This window comes from Meles meles, chromosome 11 (genome assembly GCF_922984935.1).
Source record: "Meles meles chromosome 11, mMelMel3.1 paternal haplotype, whole genome shotgun sequence".
Taxonomy (NCBI): domain Eukaryota; kingdom Metazoa; phylum Chordata; class Mammalia; order Carnivora; family Mustelidae; genus Meles; species Meles meles.
The window spans coordinates 4023893-4050945 of NC_060076.1; the positions used below are offsets into that span (position 1 = coordinate 4023893).

Below are 27053 nucleotides of genomic sequence, written 5' to 3' on the forward strand. Positions count from 1 at the left end.
CCACAAGTAGGCTCCGATTTCTTACATGTCCTTGGATCTGTTTTGGGGTATTCTTCTGGGATTTTGAAAGTGAGGAACAAAAAAGAATTTCTTGGTTAAAAACTGAAACTTTAAGGAAAGGAAATTTACTAACTGCTTTTGAATATTATGATTTTATTTTGGCCTCTTCGCCATTTTTTTGGTAAAGATTTTATTTATTTATTTGACAGAGAGAGAGATCACAAGTAGGCAGAGAGGCAGGCAGAGAAAGAGGGGGAAGCAGGCTCCCCGCTGAGCAGAGAGCCAGGTTGGGGGCTCAGTCCCAGGACCCTGAGATCATGACCTGAGCTGAGGGCAAAGGCTTAACCCACTGAGCCACTCAAGTGTCCCCTTTTTAGCCATGGTTAAGAAGCATTTTATAATACTATATATATAATCTGTATTTGAGAATGTTGACGGACTCAGAGTTTTACTTTGAAGTATATTACAACGTCTTGTGCTGTATTCTTGGTTGAACTTAGTACAAGGGTTTAATATCCTTTAAGTTAATCTCATTTAAAATAATTCTGTTAGAATCAATGCCAACTTCTTATTGTTTCGTAGTTCATCTTGAGGAATGTGAACTCACTAAACAACTTCATCCAAAGGAAAATGATTTGGTGTTTTTGATTCCCGAAAGACAAAACGGAGAGAATAAAGATACAGAGAGAAATCACTTGGAAGATCTCCGTGATTACTATTGCGCTTACATTCATAAGTTTCGCCGCACTTCAGTCAGTAAGTAGATGACGAGACTGTGAAGAGGAATCTGTGCGATATAAGCTCATGTTTTAATTCCCCTCGGAGCTGTGCCTTACCAGCCGCGCACTTGTTGTGCGCGTTCGAGACGTGTGTTTGCCAGGTTACTTGCCTTCCAGAGTCCTTGTTTAGTTTTTCTAGACTTACCTGGGAAAGGCCCAGTACTTACTGGGCTAGACTTACGATTTAAAAGCTTTCTTTTGTAATGTCCTCTTTTTCTGACACATTCCTTCATCTGTCGTTGGGTTTGTTATTAAACAACAGTTTGCAAACCAGCTGTTTTTCTGTCTCTTAAATCACAACCTTGATGTCGTGGCTAAGTATCAGTGAGAAGACCAAACACGTCAGGGACTGCAAGGCAACTTGAGGATTTTGCTGTTTCCATTGCTCCCATCCCTGGTGCTGTAGGGACCGTTCTGGGAGTAGCATCACAGAAGTAAGGGCAGCACCTGCTTTGTGCCCGGCCGCGTGCCCTGTCCTTCCTGCGCTCTTTTATCGTCTTCCTCAAAGCCTTGCAAAGCGGTAAGAGTTGTGTATTCTCTGCTCATCAGGAAAGGAAGGCTCAGGGCTTCAGCGCTCACCCAGGGGCATGCTCAGTATCGTGCGGTCGGCCCGGAAACGGAACCTGCGTTTGTTTGACCGCAGGGTCGCCCACATTCTTCATTGAATGCCAAGAGGCCTTTTTAACATTGCTGCTTTCTTAGTCTCAGTTATGTCACAAGAACCTGAGTTCATTATTCCTTCACCTTTTTGCAACTGGTCTTAAAAACAAAGCTCCTTGGAGTTCATGGTCATGCCGCACCATACCTGGCGCGCCGCACTGCGAGTGTGGTCCAGCGCAGCTCTTCCGTAGATTGCATTTGGGCGAGTAGCCGAAGGGATATATAGCTCAGTACGTGCTTTGACTCTTGCAAATGGCGACATGCACCAGATTTCTGTTTCTGAGTATTGTCCCTCTAGCTCCTCAAGCATCCCACTGTCTGACCTCTCCACTTGCATCTGTTAGACGAAAAAACCAAAGGAAGCACTTGGTTGTCTGCCTGACGTCTGCTGTTCCTTCTGTTTTTCCCACGTCAGCACGTGGGGCCTGCGTTTTTCTAGTTGTTCAGACCCCAAGCCCCAGGCGTCCTTGATGTTTTCTTTGTCTCACACCCTGCGTGTAATTCATCAGGAAATCACGTTGACTTCTTCGCGAAGTATCCAGGATCCAAGCCATGCGTCGGCTTCTGCATCCGGGTCCGCGCAGCCGTCCCCTGCACTGCCTCCTGGTGGCTTGTCTGCTTCTGAGCTTTGCCCCTTGCAATTCCATCTTCGCCCACAGTAAGAGTGATTCTGCTACTGTGTGACTTCAAGCATGTCCCTCCCCAGTACAGCGCTGCTCTGGGGCTTTCTACCTGACTTGAGGTAACATTCAGTCAGTATCGTGGTCTGCAGAGCCCTGTAAAATGGAGCCCCGTGCTCTTCTCTGACTCTCTCGCAGCAAGGCTTATCCCTGTCCTGGAATACTCCAGTCACACCCTTGCTTCATGGGCTTTGCCAGTAAATACCCTCTCCCCGGATAAGGGTGTGGTTTTCTCATTTATTTCAAGTTTCTGCTCAGGCGCGGTCTTATCACGTTGTCATCCCTTTCTCTGCTTTTCTTTCTTTCTTTCTTTCTTTCTTGTTTTTGAAGATTTCATTTATTTATTTGACAGAGAGAGCAAGAGAACATAAGTAGGCAGAGAGGCAGGCAGAGAGTGAGGGGGAAGCAGGCTCCCCACCAAGCAGAGAGTCTGATGTGGGACTCTGTCCCAGGACCCTGAGATCATTACCTGAGCCGAAGGCAGAGGCTTAACCCACTGAGCCACCCAGGCGCCCCCTTTTCTCTTCTTTCTTCACGCTGCTCCTCACTGCTGATGTGTTTGCTTGGTTATCTGCTTCCCTCTTCTAGGAAAGAATTGCCTGGTTCTTAGGAACCATTCAGTAACCATTTGAGTGAATTCTTGAACAATATGTCATACAAAAGACATGAATTATAAAAGTACATAATTCTGAATAATCTTATTTTAGCTGGACAGTATTATTCACTGGTAACTGAAATTGCTTTTTCTCCTTCTTGACAATAGTGCGCAATGGGAAATCTGAGTGTTCCCTTTCCATCCAGACTCAAGATAATTTGCCAGTCAATTTAAATGAGCTCGTGAAATGCATTGTGATCAGTTCTCTGGTAACTACACAAAGGAAGTTGAAAGCCATGTCTTTGTTGAGTGGACGGAACCAACTGGCCAGAGCCGTTCTGAATCCAAACCCTATGGACTTCTGTACGAAAGATTTACTAACTACAACGTCTGAGAGAATTGTGAGTCATAAAGTCTATGTTTTGTTACTCAGCTTACCTCAGGAACAAAGCGTAGTGCAATAAAGAATTGAAACTATGGTTAGAGAGGAGCCCTAAAATGTGCAGTGAGCATCCTACTTAAATGCTTGTTAGGTGGTGACAGTTCAGAGGTAGCAGTAGGTTAATAGAGTTATTTTTGCACTTGAAGGATCGATGGAGAATTGACGAGTGAAATTGCCGTTTCACTTGGGTACTTGTTCTCCCTGTCAGAGCTGTGTATGTTCGTTCCAAGGAAGGAAGAGGAAAGTGGTGGTGTTGGGACTGCGGTTGGGTGCGAGGGCTTTCCGTGTAGTATCATTCACTTTTCATCCTCCCAGGAGTGTCCGATTTAATGGATGAGAAAGGCATAGGCTCAGAGAGGTTAGGAGTTTGGAGACCTAGCTTATGAGTGAAGCCGAGATGTGAACTTAGATCTGATCCAAAATCTTGGAATGTTAGGAAAGAAAATCTTTGAATGTTTTTTTACAGTCTAAGTAAAGAATAAATAGAAGAAACGTGCAGAACAGTTTATTGTGATCCTCTTTGTAAGAACCATAAATAAAAATGCAGTTGTAGTAGTTGTAGATGGGCTGAAACCTCTACAGACACTTAAAATAACTTTCTTTGTAGTAGTGAAATTGGTTCTGTTGATTAAAGATCATTTGCGGTCTTGCCTGATCATAACCAAAGCTTCTGTCTGATAAAGGCTAGAAGAAATTCAAGTGGAGTTTTTCTCTTCTTCCTTCCCTGGGCCACTCCGGGAGGAGCAACTCACTCTCACTGATGTCTTTTACATAGATCACCTACTTAAGAGACTTCAACGAAGACCAGAAGAAAGCGATAGAAACTGCATACGCCATGGTCAAGCACTCCCCGTCAGTTGCCAAGATCTGTCTGATACATGGACCACCTGGAACAGGAAAATCAAAAACTATTGTCGGCCTCCTGTACCGCCTCCTGACAGAGGTAGAGCACGTGAGGGGTCGGTGCTGTTAGCCGAGAGCATCGCTTCACGCGAATGCACTGGCCCGTAAATAACTACTCCAGGTCTCTCTGCCCGCACTTCGTGTAGCTTTTTGATACTTTGTGGAACTGTGTCTGAGAAAGAGGTAGCAGAAGGAGAGAAGGGTATAAAAGATAACAAAACCACAGAAAATGCTGTCCTGTGTGACACTGATCTGCAGGGTTAGAATGGTCTGGAATGTTAGAGCGGGCTGGAATGTACGCCAGGGCTACATTGTGGTTGGATTGAGTTCGCAGTAAAATAAGTGGCTAGTCAGGCGAGGCTCAGGGAAGCCGTGGTAAAATGTCCTGCCGGGGTCGTCTCAGTGTCCGTGTGAGCCGGAGGCGCTGGTACTTATTTTTACGTGTGTATAAGGGGAACTCTCGAACGCACATGGAAGTAGAAGAAAACTGGAAAACTCTGTAATAGAGCTCATCAGTATCTTTTGTCTGTCTGTCTGTTTGGCGTGTGTGTGTCAAATTGTAGAACCAGAGGAAGGGGCATTCAGATGAAAACTCCAATGCCAAAATCAAACAAAACCGTGTCCTTGTGTGTGCGCCTTCCAACGCGGCTGTTGACGAACTTATGAAAAAAATCATCCTCGAATTTAAAGAAAAATGTAAAGACAAGAAGAATCCTTTGGGTATGATACTTACATGGCTTTTCATTTGTTTTTGGTTTTGTTCTCAGCGGTTAGTGTTGGCAGCTGAATGCCAGAGGGCAAGCCAGTTCTGATAATAACTTCTGCTTGGGGCTGTGGCCCATGTGTACTCATCAATTCATTTAGCAACTTTCATTGAGCATTTACTCTCTGCCAGGGCCCTGTGCTACGTGCTGAGGTTTCAGCAGTGAAACCCTCCAAGAGATGCTGGTGAGGAAGTGAATCAGTGAGCAGTTAGAGTGTAAGCTGGACGTTCCGGAAGAGCAGGAAGACGTGGCTACGTTCAGACACCTCACAGTGGCCCTTGGTTCGGTGGTGGGAGGGTTAGGGAAGGCTCCTGGGGGAGATGATGTCTAAGATGAGACCTGGAGAAGAGCAGTTAGGGGTTAGCCATGGGAAGAATTGGTAGGGTGTGGGGAACTCTAGCAGAAGTTTCTATCGACAAAAAGGACCGGAAGCGAGAGATCCTCCATGCGGTACAGCTGGAATGTGATAAGCCCCACAAAGGGGGTGGTTTGGGCATTGGTTTGCCGCCCTCCCCGGGGAGCTTCAGGCAGTGAGGGCGCGCGGGGACTCTGCTCTTTCCTTGGGGAGGCGTGTGAGTTGTGTATTGGGTTTTGACGTCAGGTGTACTTCACGTGCTAGGGCAAGAGTTTATAAAAACGCTGGCCTACCACAGGTAGACCTTGGAGAGAAAAGGTTGGGCTAAAGGATTTCCCGCATCTTCGGTTTTCTACTAGTGCCAAATTCTCCTCAGAAGTGGGTATAGCAGTTCACACGCCCAGGAGCAGCTCCGACGCCTCCGCATGCTGTGGTTTGAACGTGCCTTTCCCTGCGGGCCGAGGGAAGGTGAGCGCGCAGGCGTGTGCTGCCCGCGCAGCTGGGCCGGGATCAGGACAGGGCCAGCCGGGCGTCGGGTTGGAGCTTCCATTTCATTAAGAGAAAATTTGCTGTCTTCTGGCCAAGAAGAGAACTTGGGTCTTCCGTACCGCATTTCCTTTCCGCTACTTCCAGCTGTCCTGGGCGTCCTGAGAGAAATGCCTTGGACATCTCGCCATTGAGGATGCTGGTGATTTCTGGGCTTTAGTGTTGACCCTCCTCGGGATAAAGAAGTTCCCTTGTCATTGGTTTCTGGCATGAAGGGCTGTTGGGTTTTATTGCGTGCATTTTTCTTGTTGCATGCGTTTAAATGGTAATGAAATCTTTTTCTTGAATCTGTTACTGGGGTAAATGGCAGTGTTTTTCTAATGTTAAAATATCTTTGATTCCTAGAATAAGGCCAACTTGGTCATGTATTATTATTTCTTAACACGTTGCTAGATTGATTATTAATGCTTAATTTAGTATTTTAAAATTAGTATTCATGAATAAATCAGCCTGTGATTTTTCTTTGTCATATCTTTGTCTAGTTTTTATAAGACTGACTTTGAAAATGGAATTGGGGGTAATTTTTTGTTTATTCTTTGCAATGTTTTATATATGACCGAGATCATCTATTCTTTGAAGATTAATTTGTTTTTGGTGTTGTTTTGTTGGTTGCTCTTTGTTTATTGACAGATGGGTAAGTTTTACTCTACCGTCTGAATGTCTTAACTGTTAAAGTTCTATTCGGGTATCTGTATTTTAGTGAGTTGGGCTAATTTGTTGTTTTTCAAGAAAAATCAACACTCCTCTTAGGTTTTTAAGTATATTGGCATAAAGTTGCTCATTGTATTCTCATTTTAAAACTCTCAACTGTATTTTGATTGGGTCATCTTTGTCATTCCCTGAATTCTGTATTTAGTCCCTAAATCCACATGTGGCATGGGCCTAGGGTTGGAAAGTCCTGGAAGAGAATTTAGTTTTTCCCAGCTAAGTCCAGGCATAGATAGATTCATTTCCTTTTTATCCTTCCACCTCTTCCCAGGCCCTTTCCCTTTCCATTGGGCTTTAAAATCCAGACCTCTGTTATAGAGTTCCTGTGTCTTCACTGGAATGGTAGTTTTTCCAGTGTAGACATTTGTCAAACTGAAGTATCTGCATTTTATTGAATGTACAGTAAAAAAAAAAAAAAAAAAAAAATTCTGAGCACCTGGACAGTGCCAGCCCTGACTCATCCTGCTCCCCTGGGGAAGCCTCAGCAGCCTGTGGACTTTCAACTCTGGTTTTGAGTTTTCTCTTTGTTTTTGGCCCCTAGGAATTTCTTTCCCATTTCTGTGAGCTTACCCTGCAGTTTAAAGGAGTCTGTTTTAATTTATGGAGCATTTCTAGATATTTATAGGGGGTGAGTGTCTAGGTAATTTCATTTACCTTTCTCGTGGAAACACAAGTAAGTTAACAGTTTTGAAACCTTCAAGTAAATGTTGACCAGAGAAGGTGGCTTCAAATTTAGAAGATTGAGCTGAACTAGAAACAAAAATATGTTGTAGACAGCTGCTTAGTAAGTCATTCATTCATTCAGTACACATTGATTGTACTTCCCTGCCAGCCACTGTTGTAGCCAGTGACCACAACAAAACCATATTCCGGGGAAGGAGATGGACAATAAACAAACAAGTATGTGATGTGTCAGACTGGGATCAGTGCTGATTGCTGCAATTTAGCCCAGTGATGGAGTGAGAGATGTTTAGCTTACATAACATATCAAATATGGCGACCTAAAATAAAGGTGTGGTTAGCTGCCACTTCTGTGACATTTCCACTGTTTGCAGTTATCTACTCCACAGTTTCCAGCCCCTTGTGTCCCTTAGATTCTGGAGTAGCAGCACGATGTGGAATAGAGTTTCAAAAACTTTGTTGTGACTGTTCCATAGAAAAGGATTTGATAGTAAAATATGATTCCGTCTTGGGAATTCAAGTATGTATTCATAAATGAAAGTCTTTATATACCTGATTTATCCTGTGGTTAAGAAATCTGTCTTATTTAACTCCCTTCCCCAACTGTACTTTACTATGGAATAGTGTTCAGAACATAGTTTGAGAAATGTTGGTATAACTGAATCTCAACTTAGTAATGTCCTGTTTATGCAACCTCTGTAGCTTTTATTAGGGGGAAATGGTAAGTACCCCCGTAGGGTGATGGTGAATATCTAATGTGTGTGAAGCCTCTAGTGTAGTTTCAGGTGTGGAGTTCTGGATAGTTAATGTTGGTTCCCTTCCCTGATTGTTAATATGCTTGCTGAGAAGTAGATGCTACGCGTGGAAATTGGCAGTGTCCTTATTAATCTCTAAGTATGATTTTTTTATCAACAGGAAACTGTGGAGATATAAATTTAGTACGTCTCGGTCCAGAAAAGTCTATTAATAATGAGGTCCTAAAATTCAGTTTGGATAGCCAAGTTAACCACAGAATGAGTAAGTACCATTAAGGCACAAACTAACGTTACTTCTGTTTCCTTTTATGTGATAGGTAATGTGTTGGGCATTAAAGGTAATTTGGAGAAACTCGAAATAGCCTTGCTTTGAGAACTAGTTTTCCTTCTCATTGTGTATGCATATGTGTGTATTTTTGAGAATTGTCATATCATTCTTTTTTTTTTTTTTTTTTTTTTAGAAAAAGACTTACCTTCTCATGTTCAGGAAATGCATAGAAGAAAGGAATTTCTAGATCGTCAACTAGATGAACTTTCCCGCCAGCGTGCTTTATGCCGAGGTGGAAGGGAAATGCAGGTACCTAAACATTTCTTGATGAGTATTTTTTAATAGCTGATAAGTACAGAAGCTAGGGATGAGTATTTGATACCATCGTTTTATTGTGGTATAGCATAATTTGTGTATAAAGATGTATACAAAAGCGATATGCCTTATATTAGGGATTAAAAAGCTCTCTAGAGAGAAAAGGTATAAATAATTTAAACTTTGCAGGCCATATGGTCTCTGTTTCAGCTACTCAGCTCTGTTGTAACATAAAAGTAGTGATAGATAATACATAAACAAATGGATGTGGCTGTGTTCCAATAAAACTTTATTTATAAAAACAGATGGTGAGCTGAATTTGGCCCACAGGCTGTAGTTTGCTGTTGTCTGGCTTGTATTAAAGCTGTAGTGAATTTATTAGATATGTTTCAGTTGCAAGTTAAACCCAAGTTAGACAAAAAGGGAATTCACTCACTCATATACCTAGGAACTCTGGGAGGGATTATCTTCAGCATGACTGATCCGGAGGCTCAGATGCCATTTTTCCATGCCTTGATTATTCTGTGTGTCAGGCATTTCTCATCTTGCAGAAGACAAGTGCCAGCGTTTGTGGGTACCACCACCCCAGCTTAGAAAACCCATGGGAGGGGCTCCTGGGTAGCTCAGTCAGCTAAGCATCCGACTCTTGATTTTGGTTTGTGGGATCGAGCCCCGTGTCGGGCCCTGTGTTCACCAGGGAGTCTGCTTTCTCTCCTCCTCCCTCTGCCTCCCCACTCCCCCACTGCCCACACTGTTTCTCTCTCTCTCTCTCTCTCTCTCTCTCAAATCTTAAAGAAAGAAGGAAAGAAAACCCATAGGAGGAGAAGGGGCTGCATTCCCCACCGTCCATGTCAGTTACATGGCGGGTGTCTGATTAGTCCCTGGGTGTGCACATATATAAGGGAATGTGAGCCATAGTTTACCAGGCTGTTCTTTGCCCATCACTATGGCTAGAGAAATGACTGGGTTGTGATAAATAACCTGTTTGAACACCCAGAAATTAATGGAGGAGTGAGCCCCAGGGGTTAGACTGCTCAGCAGACAGAAGTAGCACACACGGGACGCACTGGGCAGAACAGCGTCTCACACGGTGTTAAGGCTTGTTCTCAGACTACGCTTAAGTGGAGCTCAGGGTGCCAGACCCTAGAGAAACTGAGTAGATACATTCATTACGCTCGGTCCTGCAGGAGGTACACGTCCTTCCTCCAGAGGCCACACAGGGAGGTCAAGGCAGAGTGTGGACAGAGAGGAAGGACCTGGGGTGTGTGTCTTCGTTAGGGTCTGCGGGGGGAGTGCTTTCCGGGTCCTGGGCTAGGGCCATGTTGGGCCACTCGGACCAAAAGAGCAGGGCTTGGATAAGCTGCGTGGGTGCGCATCAGGCACAACGGGCGCTGGAGGCAGCAGGGACTGCTGGTCACGAGGGCAGTGCTGTTGGGGCTTCCATTGGCAGGGATTCTGGTTGCTCTCCAGCCTGGGACCTGCGTTCGTGTGAGGGCTGGTGTCCGTGGAGGGTCTCTGCGGGCTGCCTGGCTGGACGGTGGCATGTGGGCCAGTTTGAGCCAGTGTGGCCCGAGGCCCAGCCCGAGCGTCAGGACTCCCGGGGAAGAGAGAAGGAACTGGGTGAAGAGCGAGCCTCTCTTGGGCAGATTAGTGTCACCTGAAAGGCGAGACAGTCAGCTGGAAAGCATTTGAAAATGCTCATTTTAACTTTAATGATTGCATTCTCGCTTTTTCCAGAGGCAAGAATTAGATGAAGAAATTGCAAAAGTTTCAAAAGAGAGGCAAGAACTAGCTTCTAAAATTAAAGAGGTGAGTGGTTCACCTGCAGCATTTTCCACGTTTTTCTTTCTCTTTATTATGAATTATTTCACACAACTGATGGGCTTTTCTCAATTACATTTAAAAACTTATTTATCATGGGGTGCCTGGGTGGCTCAGTGGGTTAAAGCCTCTGCATTCAGCTCAGGTCATGGTCTCAGGGTCCTGGGATCGAGCCCCATATCGGGCTCTCTGCTCAGCAAGGAGACTGCTTCCCCCTCTTTTCTCTGCCTGCCTCTCTGCCTGCTTGTGACCTCTGTCTATCAAATGAATAAATAAAATCTTCACCAAAAAAAATTTATTTATCATGAAATCTTCTTTAAATGTTAAAGTAGAGAAAATGATGCAATTACATGTACATTTCCTTTTTTTGCTTTAGCCTAATAATTCTTATCCTCACTAAGATTTCTAAGAAAGAGGCGGTTATACGGAGTACTCTTTTACTTTTCTCGGTCTGGGTAAGCGTTGAACTCCATTGTTAGGCGCTCTGCACGCTGTGCCGTGGCAAAGTCGGTTATGATAACTGTCGTAGATGAATAATTAGCGAAAGTAGATTTGAAGGTGTTTTCCTTGTTAGAAAGAAAATGAAAGTAGTGCCCACCCAGGGACACCAAAAAAAGAAGGGGGGAAAAAAAGGAAACTCACATGTCTGGATTCAAGCAGAGGGACAGTGGCTGGGGATTTGGCAGAAGAGAGTACAAACAAGTGCTCTGCAGTTCTTGACTGGAGTGTTAACTTATATTTGTTTTTGATCATGAGAATCCTATAGTGTGGGTAACTTCTGCCCCAGTATTCTTTGGATGTAGAAATACCATCAAGGGGCAGCTGGCTGGCTCAGTCAGTGGAGCATGTGACTCCATGTCGTGAGTTTGTGAGTTTGAGCCCCACGTTGGGCATAGAACTTATTTAAAAATAAAATCTTTTTTTTTAAATATTTTATTTATTTGACAGAAAGATCACAAGTAGGCAGAGAGGCAGGCAGAGAGAGCAGAGAGACACATGTGGGACTCGATCCCAGGACCCTGAGATCATGACCAGAGCCAAAGGCAGAGGCTTAACCCACTGAGCCACCCAGGCGCCCTTAAAAATAAAATCTTAAAAAAAAAAAATGAACAAGATTTTGATTGATCAAAGCAAGGATGAGCCAGGTATGTATTGTCATGACCAGCTTGCGGCCCTAATCAACCAGCGGGGGTCAGGGAGAGCAGGTCTAGCAACTGGCGACGTAATTAGTTGTTGTTTTTTTTTAAGGTTTTATTTCTTTCAGAGAGAGAGTGAGTGAGAGAGAACATGCCAGGGAGAGGGTCAGAGGGAGAAACAGACTCTCCACTGAGCAGGGAGCCCAATGTGGGACTCGATCCCGGGACTCTGAGGTCATGACCTAAGCCTAAAGCAGTTGCCCAACCAGTTGAGCCCCCCAGGAGTCTGATGTTGTTAGTATTTTTTTTTTTTTTAAAGATTTTATTTATTTATCTGACAGACAGAGATCACAAGTAGGCAGAGAGGCAGGCAGAGAGAGAGAGGAGGAAGCAGGCTGTCCGCAGAGCAGAGAGCCCGATGTGGGGCTCGATCCCAGAACCCTGGGATCATGACCTGAGCGAAAGGCAGAGGCTTTAACCCACTGAGCCACCCAGGCGCCCCTGTTGTTAGTATTTTTAAGCTGAAATTTTTCTCTTGAATGTATTTCCCTTCCTGGTAGAGCTAAATAAGTAACAGCTGAACTTAATTCATATTTCCATTAGCTGTTGGTTCATTTAAATAAAAAGTTATGTGGAAAGATTTTTATTAAATTGTAAACTGAGCCCAAAATTACTTCCCAAATTTAAGGCTGAAGTCTGTATTTATTGAAGTCTGTGTTTGCATGTACTGTGGGTTTGCTGCTCGTCCCCTCGTTCTGTGGCCCATGGAATTCATTGTACTTGGCACTTGTCCTCAAAAGGTGGCCGAGAGGAGAGGTGCGTGACAGTGTGTTCACGTGTGCCCCTGGGAGGGCCACGGTTGCCACCATCTCCCTGACACTTGCACACGTGGGCGGCAGTCCATGTCTGTGGTTGACCAGATGCGCAGGGACGAGCCCCTGTTCACAAGCCAGAATGGGGTTATCAGCTTGGACCCTAAACGGGACGCGCGCTGCCCCGCACCATGACGCGATCCGGGCGGCGGCGGCGCAGAGCTCCTCCTCCTCACAGGCGGCGGTGTTGGTACAAGCCTTTGTAGAAGAAGGACCACCCTTGTGTACTTAAAAACTGACAGAAAGATGTGTGTTCCAGCTGAGTTCTGACCCCGATAATTGCTTCACAACTGTCTCTGCGCGTTCTGTACCTGCCCACGTGCATCTGCCGTAAGAATCACAATTTGCTTTGACCACATCAAGCCCGAATGAATTTTCCCTGATGAGCTTTAACCCCCGTTCTGCAGTGCGGCGCACAGCGCTGTCTCTGGTGGTCTCGGACCATCTTGAGCGTTTGTGCCATTCGCTGGATCTGAGGTTCCTGGGACCTCTGTGCTCACTAAATATCTTTATCGTATAATAAATGGTGGACGTTTTACAGTAAAAACAGGCCGAACTCAGATGCAGTGAAACACTGATTCATCTTTATTTGTTATCTTAGGTTCAAGGGCGCCCACAGAAAACACAGAGCATCATCATCTTGGAGTCGCACGTCATCTGCTGCACACTGAGCACGAGTGGCGGCTTACTGCTTGAGTCTGCTTTTCGTGGGCAAGGGGGTGTCCCCTTCAGTTGCGTCATTGTGGATGAGGTCAGTTGGCGCTCAGCGGTACGAGTCGGATGGTGCTGTGAGGGCTGAGTCTTGGGGGTCTTTGTTGCTGCTGAGCTGGGGAGAGCAGGGTCCTTGTGCGGCTCGTGTTTACCTGCTGTCCTGTGCGTGTAGTCTCGTATGTTGAAATGTGTTGCTGACAGCCCTTCATGGTTAAAACGGCTTTTCAGAATCGGGATTCTGGAATCCCTGACTGTTCCAACAGATCGTTCCCAAGGAGTATCTCGCTTCTGCTTGGAATAGCTCTGGTTCCCTTTTGAAGCAGTTTTAATATAACTTTGGACAGCTCTGAGCCACAATATTTTCAGCTAACATCCTTTATCCGTCGTTCATTCATTGAGCAAGCATTTGTTGGGTACCTATGTTTGCCAGAATGTAGAGCCAGAAGACAAAAGACGCAGAAAATGAGATACAGAGGATCAATCCAAGATCCGTTTTCACCAAACGAAAGAACAGAAACCATGGAAGTGATGAAATAATTGAAGAAAATGGCATTGAAGAGAAACTTGAGTCTTGCAGATGATGAGGCCTGCGGGGAACAAGGAAGAAAGGGGGCGGCAGGGAGAGGGGGACTCACAGCCATGCAGATCCCTTGGGCATGTGCCCAGAAGGAACAAAGAACATAGAACTGGGGCGTTACATGCCTTCCAGCTGGCGGCTGGTTCCCAAGCGGTCATGGTGCCCGAGTGGTGCTGGCTTCACAGCGCCCCTGCAGCGGTTCTTCTTAATTGACTGTTGAGAGTGTTTCTTTGTTGTTTTATTTTCTAACCAAAAAAAATCACCAAACCCCCCCTTTTTTTCTTATTTTATTTTTCTTATTTTTTTAAGTTACTTTAATCACCTGGTGCTCATCATAGTAAGTACACTCAAAAATCCTTATTTTTGATACTCAGTGCAGAAAGAGAAAATGATACTTTTCTGAATGTCAGAACTTCTATGAATTAGATAAAGTACGCACGGACAAAGAAACGGCAAAGATGATCAAGAACACCTTCTCATTCTGTACTTTGTTCCCAAGGCCGGGCAGTCTTGTGAGGTTGAGACTCTCACTCCGCTCATCCACCGTTGTAACAAGCTCATCCTCGTGGGAGATCCGAAACAGCTCCCTCCCACGGTCATTTCTATGGTAAGTTAGTTTCATGTTCATACTGTTTTGAAGTGGAAGGGTCTTCTTTGTTACTGTGTTTGGAGGGGTCTTTCTTGGATCATCGTCTCTTACTTGGAAGGAAAAGAAGGGAATGGCTAAGAAAAGAGAACCACTGTTTGAATTTTAAGAGCAAAAGTCTGTAAAATTGTCCCTTTGTTCCTGATTGTGCTGCTGTGCACGTGTGACACGAGCAGGGTGTGTGCCCAAGACCAGAAGGCGAAGGCGAGGACGACTGTGTCTGTGTGTGGCCTGCTCATTCTTGGGGAAGGGCAGTGCACAGCTGTTTTAAGGGCTATATCCAATCCATTTTAGTAACATACACACCAAAACAATAATAGAAGAAAAATTTTAGAAGAAGTTTCCTAACCTCCTGATTTATATTTAAATGTATGCAAATTTGAAAACATTATAAGAGTACATTTCCAGTGTTAGAATTTTGTGTCCTGTCATACCAAAAAAAAAAAAAAGTGCTTCTCCTGTCCTCTGAAAGTACGGTGTCAGGAAGAGAAAAGGAGCCGTGAACCCCATTTGTGGGAGGAAACAGTCCACACCTGGAATTTGCCCGCCCCTCTCTGCTGCCCCCTCCCCACAGAGAGCGCCTACTCAGCGCACCAGGATCGGGATGTTCGGTAGAGGCTTTGTAATCCGAATAGGTGTAGACCATGGCTTTGAATGTACTAATAGTTGAATATTTCACTAATCCGTGGATTGTTGGTCCAGAGTAGTGGTTGCATAAATGACCCCAGAGAACGTTCGTCTCAGAGCATTTCTGTTCGGTTGTGGAATGAAAGCCCGTGGGGTGGTTGGGTTTTGTTTTTTGTTCTTTTTTTTGTCATTACTGTGTTTTGACTTTGGATTATTGAAAATGATAGTGCAGCTCTTTGACATCTGAGCACACCTGCGTGATCACACTGGGACTAGAAGCCCACGCATCTCCGAGTGAAAACCTGTGTCAGTCGGAAGAGCTGTCGGGGATGCGGTTCAGGGAGAATAATCAAGAACCAGCTCATGCTGCATTTCTCTTAAATTACATGGCGTTTTGCAAATTTACTGATTGAATTTCTTGAAGGGATTCAGCATGTAGTGAAAACGGATTGTTGATGGGCCCCAACTGCTTTGGTGATTGATAAAAACAGCAAAAATGAGAAAAATCTGCTTGGGCTTTTTATTATTATTATTGTAGAAATAATACGGGTTTATTGAGAAAAATTTAGAAAATTAGAATTACAAAGTTAGTTTTCTCAACATGCTTTTCTGTCTACCTGTTTCTAAGAAGAATTACTAGGAACAACTTAGTTGAGTATTTTAACAGATTTTGCCGGGCATTTGTTGTGTGTTTATTTCTTCCATCAATAGTCATTGAGTGCCAGCCTAATTCAGGCACTGTTTTAGGCGCTGGTGTTAAAACAGTGAAGAGAACAGGCAAGAGTCCCTGCCCTTACAGAGCTTGCATGGAGGGGGTAACAGACAGTACCTAAGTTGCTCAGCTATGGTATGTCGGGTGGCTGGAAGGTCTGTGTGTGGCGGTCGTACGTATATAGGGTTTGCTCTAAAGGGGGCAGGAGCATTCCGTGCCGGGTTGTCTTTTTTCCCAGTCTGTAAATAGATCAGGAATATCCTTCCATGTTAGAACATAGAAATCCGGGGTGCCTGGGTGGCTCAGTGGATTAAGCCGCTGCCTTCGGCTCAGGTCATGATCTCAGGGTCCTGGGATCGAGCCCCGCATCGGGCTCTCTGCTCCGCAGGGAGCCTGCTCCCTCCTCTCTCTCTGCCTGCCTCTCTGCCTACTTGTGATCTCTCTCTCTCTCTGTCAGATAAATAAAATAAAATCTTTAAAAAAAAAAAAAAAAGAACATAGAAATCCGCATCATCTTGTAGGATATACTCAGTTTTTTCCTACAAGTGGAACTGTTACTTTTTCTTTTTCCTCAGAGAGATTCAAAATAGGTTTGGCTAACTTAAGGAGTAGATCAGCTTCTGGGGATGTAGATGAAACTGTTGAATGTCTGCTACTAACATTTCATTGAGTTACACAGACCTATTTAAAATCACGTGTAGAAATAACCTCCCCCCACTCCCCTAATTTGTGAAGCAGGTTTTTGAACCTCGCGTGCACGGCTTCAGCATCACGCGTGGCAATCCCGTCTCCATTGGCTTAGAGCATTCTTCAGTGCACGTTTGTTTCTGGATTATGTAAGACACAGTACTTTTTGAGTATTTCTGTGATGTTGACATGAAAAGTGTATCCCAAGGCACAGCTATAATAACATTAAAACTGTTCTCTTCATTCAACTGTTCAAAATTCGGTCACTAATTTTTCAGGTCTTAACTCATTAATAGGTTTATGAAATCAACTTAGTAATTATCGTCACTTGTCTTTCTCCGCCACTGAAATACAAATTCGGTGACATTTGGTCTAATTTACCTTAGCAGTCTCGGCACTCCAACTTTGAGGTGCTCGGAGTTATGTTGGGTGGATGGACGGATGGATACATGCCCTGGTCTTTACAAGACTTGTGTACAATGACAACCAGTATTTCGGTTTGTGAGAGAACACGTTAGATATGATTGTTAAAATCTGTGTTGCAGTTCTTTGTTTCCTTTATTATTGTTTCTTTCAGGTGACCTCTGTTAGCATCAAAATAGCTTTAGTTGTGGCCATTACAAGATCACATCTTTTCCTTTTTTTTTTTTTAAAGATTTTATTTATTTATTTGACAGAGAGAGAGATCACAAGTAGGCAGAGAGGCAGGCAGAGAGAGAGGAGGAAGCAGGCTCCCTGCTGAGCAGAGAGCCCCATGCGGGGCTTGATCCCAGGACCCTGAGATCATGACCTGAGCCGAAGGCAGCGGCTTAATCCACTGAGCCACCCAGGAGCCCCTCTTTTTTTTTTTTTTTTCTTTAAGTAGGCTCCACTCCAAACATGGAGCTTGAATTCACAACCCTGAGATAAAGGCTCACATGCTCACAAGCTAGCCAGGTGCCCGAGATCAGTCTTCTCATAAGCAGTATATGGGTTTTCTAAATGAACTGTTAAGTCGAGCTACATGGCTCTTCAAGGCCTGAAGTCAGAAACCTCTTTCTCTGAATCTGCTTGTTGGTCATACATACTAGCGCTCAGTCACTGTTTTTACAGTAGTGGGGAAAGTATGAACAAATGCTTGGAGATCGTTGTTCTCGCCCTTTGCAGAAAGCTCAGGAATACGGCTATGACCAGTCAATGATGGCGCGCTTCTACAAGCTGCTGGAAGACAGCGTGGAGCACAGCGTGGTCGGCCGGCTGCCGGTCCTGCAGCTCACCGTTCAGTACCGGATGCACCCGGACATCTGTCTCTTCCCCTCCAGCTATGTTTACAACAGAAGCTTGAAGACCAGTAGGTGAGTTCCGCTTGCGGCTTTGTAGCTTGTTTTATTTGTGGGCTTAGCTGCTTAGGAAGAATAGCTGTTTTACTGTGTTCTTAAGTCTTGTCCTAAAAAGCATAAATCAGAGGTTGAGTACTTTTTTCTAGTTCCAGAAGTCATGTTGATTTTAGCAAATGCAGATAAAAAAAGAAGAGGGGAAGATTGCCCTTATTTGTGCTGCCCAGAAATAATCACTGGTACCATTCTGGTATATCTATTTCTAGTCCTTGCACTATGCATATCTTTTTTTACTTTTTTAGTTTTTAAATGTTTGAAAAAAAGAATCACACCACACCCAGCATAGTACGGATCTTTGACTCAAGACAGAGTTATGTCCCAGTCAACGTGGCACAGATCAAAAGTGCATCTCATACACGTAACCTACTGAACACGGCTTGGCCTGGCCCACTTAAGTGTACTCAGAACACTTACAGTGGCCTACAGTTAGGTAAAAATCCTCCAACACAGAGCCTGCTTTATAATTGTTGGTTATATAACTTAATCCACTGAGCCACCCAGGCGCCCCGGTTATATAACTTATATATAACTTATCAAGTACTGTACTGACGGTGACAAGAAGAATGGTTGTTAGTGTAGAAGTTGGTTACCCTCGTAACCGGGGGGCTGACCAGGAGTGGTGCCTCGCTGCTCCCCAGCGTCTCGTGAGAGGATTGTACTGCGTGGTGCTAGCCCCAGACAAGACCCAAATTCAAAATTCCAAGTACAGTTTCCACCAAAATGTATTGCTTTTGCACCATAGTTAAGTCACATAATGGTAAGTTGAACCATCCTAAGTTGGGGACTGTCTATATATTCTCTGGCTTTTTTCACTTACTATTAGGAGTGACTTTTTAATTACAGTTATCTTTAATTGCGTAGATCACTCTTCCTGACCTAGAACAGAAATACAATCTGTTTTTGCCTTTTACTAAAATACATTTTGATAAAATAAGGTAGGTATTTCTTATCCCCAGCTCCCTACCTAACAAAAAAATATTAATAAAATAAAATATTTTCTTACAACTTGTATTCTGAATGGTGGCTGCTTTTTTTGTAGACAGACTGAAACCAGTCGGTGTTCATCAGACTGGCCATTTCAACCTTACCTGGTGTTCGATGTTGGAGACGGTTCAGAAAGACGGGATAATGAGTATGTTCCCCTCTCTTCAGTCCCCAGGGATGGTCCCAGAGTTGTTATTTTTGTTCATATTTACATGGAAAACATTTTCCATACATCTCTTTGCCTTGTGCCAGGGGACAGGCATTCTGTAGCTAGGCTACTAGCTTTTCCTTTATTATCCTAAATTACTAATACCTTTCTCTATACATTCAGCCTTTTAGTTCTTTTTAATCATGTAATGGGGATCATAATCCCTAGCATGGTAAGCACTTGAGTAAACACATGCTAAGATCACAGCTGTCGTAAAACAGATATGGCTGTTGTGCATGGCTCTCGTGACCTAAGAGGAGACACAGACACAACTGGGAATCCCCAGGGTTATTACTTATTCCATCTGGTTACATGGCGCGAGGATCAGTGTAGATCCATTTGAATTAAGGTGGGAGACAGAGGGTAGATAGTACCTGATGTGTGGGATTGTGAATAAGGGAACATATTCATGGGGTTCGTGAGGGACGCGAAGAAGGGGTTAGCACGGGTCCTAGCGTGGAGTACGGGGAAATACAGGTGTCAGAGAGCGCTCTGTAGAGCAGGCGGCATCCTCGGGAAGGGTTACGTATTAGTTGAGCTAGCGAGGGGGGCGGAGAAGACATTGAGTGAAGAAGTTAGGGATACAGAGAAGCAGTTGATCATAAGCATTGTGGGGGTGAGGGTCACAGAGGAGGGTTGACCTGAGAGGCGACCAAGGAAAGTGAATTAGACTTCAGGGATGGAAGAGCTAGCTGGCTAATGGTGGGGGGTGGGGCGGTGGTTGGTTTTTGGGTTTTTTTTTTTAAGATTTTATTTATTTATTTATCTGACAGGGTAGTGAGAGAGGGAGAAGCAGGCTTCCCGCAGAGCAGGGAGCCCAACACTGGGCTCGATCCCAGGACCCTGGGATTGTGACCTGAGCTGAAGGATGATGCTTAATGACTGAGCCAGCCAGGCGCCCCTGACAGGATTTTCTATAGATGAAGCCGGAAGTTAAGATTGTGGCTATTAAAGGCCCTTGAAGTGAGACCAGTGAGGTGGCCCCGGGTGCAATGCAGGTAGCTCCTAGAGGGGTAGTGAAGGGGGTCCGTGTAGTTCAGGAGGTGGGTAGGGAGAGCAGGACGAGGCCAGTAAGGAGGCCAGCCCACTGCAGGATTCCATGTTGTTCTCTGGGGGCCGTGTCTCCTTCCGTCTGTGTGGACGGCATCACCTCGGCTGTGTGGTGCGTGGTGTGCACAGCCAGCGGTGGAGAATTAAGGAAGATAATACGACTAAAGCACTCTTTTCAGTGTGTGGAAGATAGTAAATTTCTTAGTTTTAGCTGTTGATCATTCCTATCTTCGTTATCATAAATGCTGTTGTTCTTACTGTTGCTATCCCTGATACAACAAATGGAGAGATCCGTGAGTAACCTTCAGTTGATTTCAGAATCTTTTCTTTCTTACTCCTTCTGTTCCACTGGGTGGTGATAGGTCTGCAAGTATGCAGTATTAATGGTCATTATAACAGCTTCTTTGAGCCGCTGGTGACTGAATAAAGGTGCAGCTTCACCTGCCGCCCTTCACTGTAACGGGAAAGAAAGTAGGACTGAAGCTAGCAGTTGGACTGCTGTTAGTTTTGATGTGTTTTGTTTTGTTTTTTCATCTTATTTAGCTCATATGTAAATGTTCAAGAGATAAAACTGGTAATGGAAATAATTAAACTTATTAAAGACAAAAGAAGGGATGTTACTTTCCGGAACATTGGCATAATAACCCATTACAAGGCTCAGAAGACGATGATTCAGAAGGATTTGGACAAAGAATTTGATAGAAAAGGGTGAGGCATCTATATTTTTACAGATATTTCCAGTTTTTCTGTTGAATTAAAAAGAAGAAGGAGGGGATAAAAGGAAACCTAATCTAGGAAATGGTCTTAGGCCGTGGTCATATATAGCAGGAGGAGACTCAAGGCTTTGGTCATGCTGGGCAGGGAACACTCATACTCCCGGCCCTGCACACCAGCCGTAGCCAGAGTACCTCCTGCTGGTCGCAATGTCCTCCCCACCATTGGCAGTGGAACCGACTGAGAAACCCTCCAGGTCTTTTCCGTTAGTTCCGTGACTTGTTAATCTGAATTCTCATTCTAGTAAGAGTCACAAAGTAACACTTTCACTTAGAATAAAGTATTTAATCCTTTTCATGCCTTTATGTACAGGGTGAAGATCATATTTTTGTCTCCTCTTTACCTCAACAGTAAAATTAAAGATTAATTATTGGAAATCCATTAATTCAAAAATGTCTTAACCTAGGAACACACAAGCTACCAAAATTGGCTCTAGAAAAAATAGAAAATTTGAACAGACCTGTACAAAGTTAAGAGATGGAGTTAGTAATCAAACACTTCCCAACAAAGGAAAACCCAGGACCAGGCTTCACATTAAGATCAGAATCAACACCAATCCTTCTCAAACTTTTCCAAAACATAGAAGAGGAGGGAAGACTTTCTCACTCCTTTTATGAGGCCAATATTACACCAGAGCCATGGAAAGACATCACAAGAAGAGAGAAACTACAGGCCAGTATCCCTTATGAATATGGATGTTAAAAATCCTCAACAAAATATTGGGAACTGAATTCAGCAGCATATTAAAAGGATTATACACCAAGACCATAGTGGGATTATCTCAGGAATGCAGGGTTGGTTCAATATACAAAAAATCAATCGTGTGACATACCGTTATTAGTAGAATAATGGGAGAAAACCCACCTGATCATCTGAGTAGATATAGGAAGAGCATTTGACTAAATCCAGCACCCTTTCGTGATGAAAACATTCAACAGACTAGGAATAGAAAAGAACTTCCTCAACCTAGTAAAAGACATCTATGAGAAATCCCCAGCTAACATACTTGATGGTGAGGCTGAATCCTGTCCCCCCCAGGATCAGGAACGACACCCGCTCTCACCACTGCTGGGCAGCACTGTATTAGAGGTTCTAAGCAGGATAATTGAGCAAGAAAAGAAATGAAAGGCATCCATATTATAAAAGAAGTCAAACTACCCTTTCTCATAGTTGGCAGGATCTTTTATTTAAAAAAACCACGGAAACTAGTTGTATTTGTATTACAGTAGCAACGAGCAATCTGAAAAGGAAATTTAAAAAACAATCGTTTATAATGGCATCAAAAAGAACAAAATAGGAATGAATGTAGTAAAGGTGTATAAAACTTACACATCAAAAAATACAAAACGTTGAAGGAAGTTAAAGAACACTGAGGTAAACGGAAAGACAGTCCGTGTCTGTGGTTTGGAGGACTTCCTGGTGTTAAGGGGGCAGGACTCCGCAGAGTGATTGATCCTACAGAGTCAGTGTTGTCTCTGGCAGAACCCAGCTGCCTGTTTTACAGAAATGGACAAGCGTAACCTAAAATTCATGTGGAAAAGCAAGACACCCCAAATATCTTGAAAAAGAACTAAATGTTGGAGGGTTCACACTTTGCTCTTTCTGAACTTACTGGCAGAGCTGGTTATCAGGACTGGTACTGTCGTAAGGATAGGCCTATAAACCAGTAGACTAGAATTGCGAGTTCAGAAGGAAACCCATTCATTAATGGCCAGTTGCTTTCCAACAAGGGTGCCAAGACCATTCAGTCGAGAAAGAAGAGTCTTTTTTTAAATGGTGCTGGGCCAACTACATCTCCATATGCAGGAGAATGAATGTTTTTTTTTTAATAGTGTGCAAGTGGGGTGAACGAGGGGGGCAGAGGGAGAAGGAGAATCTCAATGGGCTCCATGCCACAGAACCACAGAACCAGACACGGGCTCCATCTCACCACCCTGAGATCGTGACCTGATCATGCCGAGATCAAGAGTGGGAAGCTTAACCGGCTGAGCCACCCAGATGCTGTGAGAATGAATTTTGAGTCTTGTCCCACAGTATACAGTGTATGAACTCAGAGTGGTTAGAGCACTGAATCTAAGCATAAAATTATACAATTCAAAGCTATAAACCTGCCTGACCTCAGATGAGACAGCAGTGTCTTAGCATGACACCCAAGCACAAGTTACCAGAGGAAAAATAGATACACCGGGCTTCATAAAAACTTAGAAACTTGTGTATGTCAAAGTACCATCAAAAAAGGGAGAAGACAGCCCCCTGAATGGGAAAATAGACCGATAGTTCCTGATTAACCATGGTTTGACTTAGAATTTTCCAGCTTTATGATGGTGGCAAAGCAGTACACATTCAGTAGAAGCCCTACTTCAAATTTCGAATCTGGATCTTTTCCCCAGCTGATGATGATAGGCAGCATGATCCCCTCTCGTGGCGTTGGGCAGTAGCGGCCGCAGCTCCCGGTCAGCACCGCAGTCGAGAGGGTGCGTCTGAGAACACTGACAGCCATTCTGTCCTGGCTCCAGAGCAAATTACATGACTTACAAACAGGCTTTACCGAACTGTAGGCTGATGTAAGCATTCAGAGCCTGTCTGAGGTCGGCCGGGCCAAGCCAGTGTTCGGTAGGTTAAGCGTAATAAATTACGTTTTTAGCTTAGGATGTTTTTAACTCACGGTGGGTTTATTGGGATGTAACACCATCCTAGGTCAAGGAAAGTCTGTACTTGCAAATCATGCATCTGAATTACATAAAGAACTCACACAACTCAAAAAGTTGAATAGTGTACTTTTTTTAATGGGCAAAGGATTCGAATAGCGTTTCTCAAAAGTAGGTTGTAAACAAATGGTCAACAAGTACATGAAAAGACGTTCCACATCGTTTGTCATTAGGGAGATGCAAATCAAAAGCACAGTGAGATCCCATTTCACCCATCTGAACGACTAGTAAAAAGCCAGACCGTGACAAGCTTGGGCAAGGATGAGAAATTGGAATCCTTTGTGCATTGCTGGTGAGAATTTAAAATGGTAGATCACGGTGGAGAACACTTTGGCAGTTCCTCAAAGAGTAACGCATAGAGGCATCTGGGTGGCTCTGTCAAGTGTCCTCTTGATTTCAGCTTGGGCTGGGCCTGGTCTCAGGGTTGTGGGATCAAGCCCCGTGTCAGGCTCTGTGCTGGGCGTGGAGCCGGTTTGGGATTCTTTTCTCTCCGTCTCCCACTCCCCCATCATTCACATGCGTGCTTTCTCTCTTTCTCAAAAAACAAACAAAGTGAAGCCTAGAATACCTGTGTCTTTGAGGTATATCCCTGAAAGAACTGAAAAAATGTTTGCACAGAAGCTCAGACATGAATGTCGCAGCAATGTTGTTCGTCAGGGTAACAAAGGGAAAACAGCCCAGATGTCCATCCTCGTAAGTGCGTAGATAAACCACGGGGCCTCTGTGAGTCAAGTGCGCAGCCCTAAGAGGAGTGCGGGGCCGTTCCACGCCACAGCAGGGAGGAACCCTGAACGTGGTCTAAGTGAAAGAAGCCAAGCAGGAAAGGCCACATATGTATGGTTCCATTCATGCGACATTTCCAGACAGGAAGTCTGTCTTTCGTGGATGCCTGGCCTGGAAAGGGAAAAATCGAGACTAACTGCTAGTAGGTCCAGGCGAAGGAAATGCAGAAGTGCCCGGTGGTGACGTTTGCATAGCCCAGCGGATGTACGAAAAACCACCAAATGCTCTACTCGAGAGTGGGGACGTGTAGGTTACATGAATTACATACTGCTAAAAGATAGGGTGAAAAATGCTTCTGTGTAAATGTGCACGCTCAGTAGTCATTTTAGCGGTTTCCGATAAGCATGTTTGTGTTCTGTGAATAGGCCGGCAGAAGTGGACACCGTGGACGGGTTCCAGGGCCGGCAGAAGGATTGTGTCATTGTCACGTGCGTCCGAGCCAATACCGTGCAGGGCTCAATTGGGTGAGTGTCACTGTCCCTTCGCTGGTCTGTCATCTCGAGTCAGATCTGTTTCCGACCGCTGCTGGGGAATGCCATTCGTCGCGCTCTTTTCCTTTGTTGAAAACTTGTCACATCATGAAACTGTCTTGTTTCACTTGGAGAGTTGACCCACTGTCGCGTCTGCTTCTCCTGGGCCTTGTCTGTCACCTGCCTCCAAGGGCAGTCTGTTCCTTGACCTCCTAAGAGTGACCAACTCTTGGCTCGGGGTAGTCTGCCTGTCCTCTCCACGACCTGTCACGGAGTGGCTTTTCATCTTGCCTGTGTTTTTGTGCTTCGCTACGTTTGTAAACCTTACGTCCTGTCCGTTTACTCACTGAAGATGCCAAGGACACTATAGCAAGTGCCAGGAAGCTGCCAAGTTTCAGAGCCCTGACACTCGTCTGGCTGCTTTTTCCTGCTCTTGAGGAACGGGGGAAATTTGCAGGTTAGAAATGTGTTTCCTTGCTCTGAAAGGAAATAGTGACGTGCGTTCCCTCCGCCCCTGTTTGGAGAGTCTGCATGCACAGGTGGGGCGCTGGCGTCTCTGGGGCGTCCTGTGAAGCAGAGCGGTCGCCTCCTTCACACAGCAGTTCTGTGACCTCCGAGCCCTCCTCAGATGCGCTGGTACATGTTCCTGATACGCGCGTGCTTCTGCTCTGCCTCCGCACACAGATTCCGAATAGCTGACCAGTAGCGTATTTTTAGGACGTCTCTAAAGCTTAAGAATGCCGCCGTTGAACTTCCCGGTATCTCCTCCAAGGCGGAATACGAGATTGGCAGGCAGATGCATCACTTTGAAGGAAAGCTCCAGGCCTTTTGTTTCCAGGTTTTAATGGGAATGGCTGCTTTGCCGGGGCCCCTGTGTTGGGAAGAGGGAGAAAGCGATGCGCTGTTAAAGGAGGAGACGGAGCCCCAGGACAACCGTCCGAAGCAGCGTCTGTGTCCCCGCACTCACGCTAAGTCACTCTGCGGCAGGAAGTGACTTTGCTTTTGTTGCTTAGGTTTCTGGCGAGTTTGCAGAGACTGAACGTCACCATCACACGAGCCAAGTACAGCCTCTTCATCCTCGGACACTTAAGGACCCTCATGGTAGGTGCATTCTGGGAGCAGAGTGCCCCCGAGTTCGCCCAGCACGACCGATGCTGGGTTGAGCTTGTCTCTTGTCCGTCAGCACGGCGCTGCTGCAGGGTTACCCGAGGTGGAGCCGCTTCCCCCGGCTGTCCTGTCCTTCAGCAGCTTCTGCCTGGCAGCTTTCATAGATGCAGACCACTAACCCTCTCGCAGTCCAAGGCCCACACTCTCCACAATTTAAAAAAATCCGTCTCCGTCCTAGGACTGTTGAGCTCTGTAAAGCCGCCCGTATGCGGACTGTGCTAGCCGAGTTGCTGGCGCTTAGCGGGCGCTCGGCTACCGTGGCTGTTACTGGCCCAGCTTAACGCCAGCTCCAGGGAGCTTGGATCTTTTCTGTCTTGGCACTGGGAGCGCGCTGCCTGCTCTGTGTCGCTTGGGTGGGGGGAGGTGGGGCGGGTTCACATCCCACCGAGAGTGCAGCCTCCGTTCCTGATAGCACAGCTCACCAGCGCGGGTGTTTGCTGCTTGCCTCATTAGGGGTTGTTAACTTTGAATTCTTCTCATTTTTGTGTTTCACAAAGTCAGTGGTTATGTTAGGAGAGGAGCGGAGCTAAGGCGTCGATCTTCTCCTCTAGTTTTCCCGTGTTTTCTGGTATATACCAGCAGAGGGCATTCGAACACGGTCTTTCTCATTCAGTTTTTCCCTGCATCTGTGGTCTTCAGTTTCTGTTGTTTGTGTGCCCCCTTGAAGCAATCTGTAAAATACCACCTGTTTTAAGTTGATATCAAAAATTTGTTTTCGTGAGTTTAAGTATTGTTTAAGATTTTGTTTTGAATATATTACAAATATTGGCATTCTAAAATAAAACTATTAAAAATAAATCTTTACATCACTCTTAAATGAATCCATTGGAAAAAATTGGACTCCTGGTGCAACTTTTTAGAGAATTGTTTTCCCTTGTACCATGAGGATCTAAGTGTTAAAAAATGGTTTCTTATCAGTTGATGAACCTGTTGGAATTACTTTTTTTACACAGTTGAATTCTGGTAATGTTTTAACCTGCAAGTTAAACGGTGGTTAGAGCTGTGTGTCTCCTAGGGACACCCTGATTGAAGGAGGCTTCCTGGGCATCCCTGTTTTCACAGCCCCCTCAGGCACCCAGGAGTCTGCTTGTGCCCTGGCAGCCGCACTGCACCCTGTGGAGAGACTGGGGATGGGCAAGTCGTGACTGTGCAGGACGGAGTCGGGGCCGAGGAGCCCCCAGGAGCAGGCAGGGAGCTGGGGCGTCTGCGCTCTCGGAAGCCAGTGGCACAGAAAGGCACAGGAAAAACAGAATAGAACTCCCAGTGTATCCCTTGGGCGGGTTTTGTTGTTTT

The 27053-nt window shown here is 45.0% G+C and overlaps 1 protein-coding gene across 6 annotated transcripts in view; it reads left to right on the plus strand.

Moving 5' to 3' along the window:
- SETX (senataxin) overlaps window positions 1-27053 on the plus strand; it is an 82733-nt gene that overhangs the window by 51787 nt on the left and 3893 nt on the right. For 3 of the 6 annotated variants that reach the window (XM_046022019.1, XM_046022018.1, XM_046022020.1), the window contains 14 exons: window positions 583-756; window positions 2883-3115; window positions 3932-4099; window positions 4623-4779; window positions 8029-8130; window positions 8330-8445; window positions 10189-10260; window positions 12882-13031; window positions 14068-14175; window positions 17387-17574; window positions 18656-18748; window positions 20402-20566; window positions 24489-24587; window positions 25607-25694. In XM_046022019.1, coding sequence (XP_045877975.1) covers window positions 583-756; window positions 2883-3115; window positions 3932-4099; window positions 4623-4779; window positions 8029-8130; window positions 8330-8445; window positions 10189-10260; window positions 12882-13031; window positions 14068-14175; window positions 17387-17574; window positions 18656-18748; window positions 20402-20566; window positions 24489-24587; window positions 25607-25694 — 1913 coding nt within the window. Of the gene's footprint in view, window positions 1-582; window positions 757-2882; window positions 3116-3931; window positions 4100-4622; window positions 4780-8028; window positions 8131-8329; window positions 8446-10188; window positions 10261-12881; window positions 13032-14067; window positions 14176-17386; window positions 17575-18655; window positions 18749-20401; window positions 20567-24488; window positions 24588-25606; window positions 25695-27053 lie in introns of those variants that run through there. The other 3 variants (XR_006820693.1, XM_046022021.1, XM_046022022.1) reach the window with 3 other exon arrangements.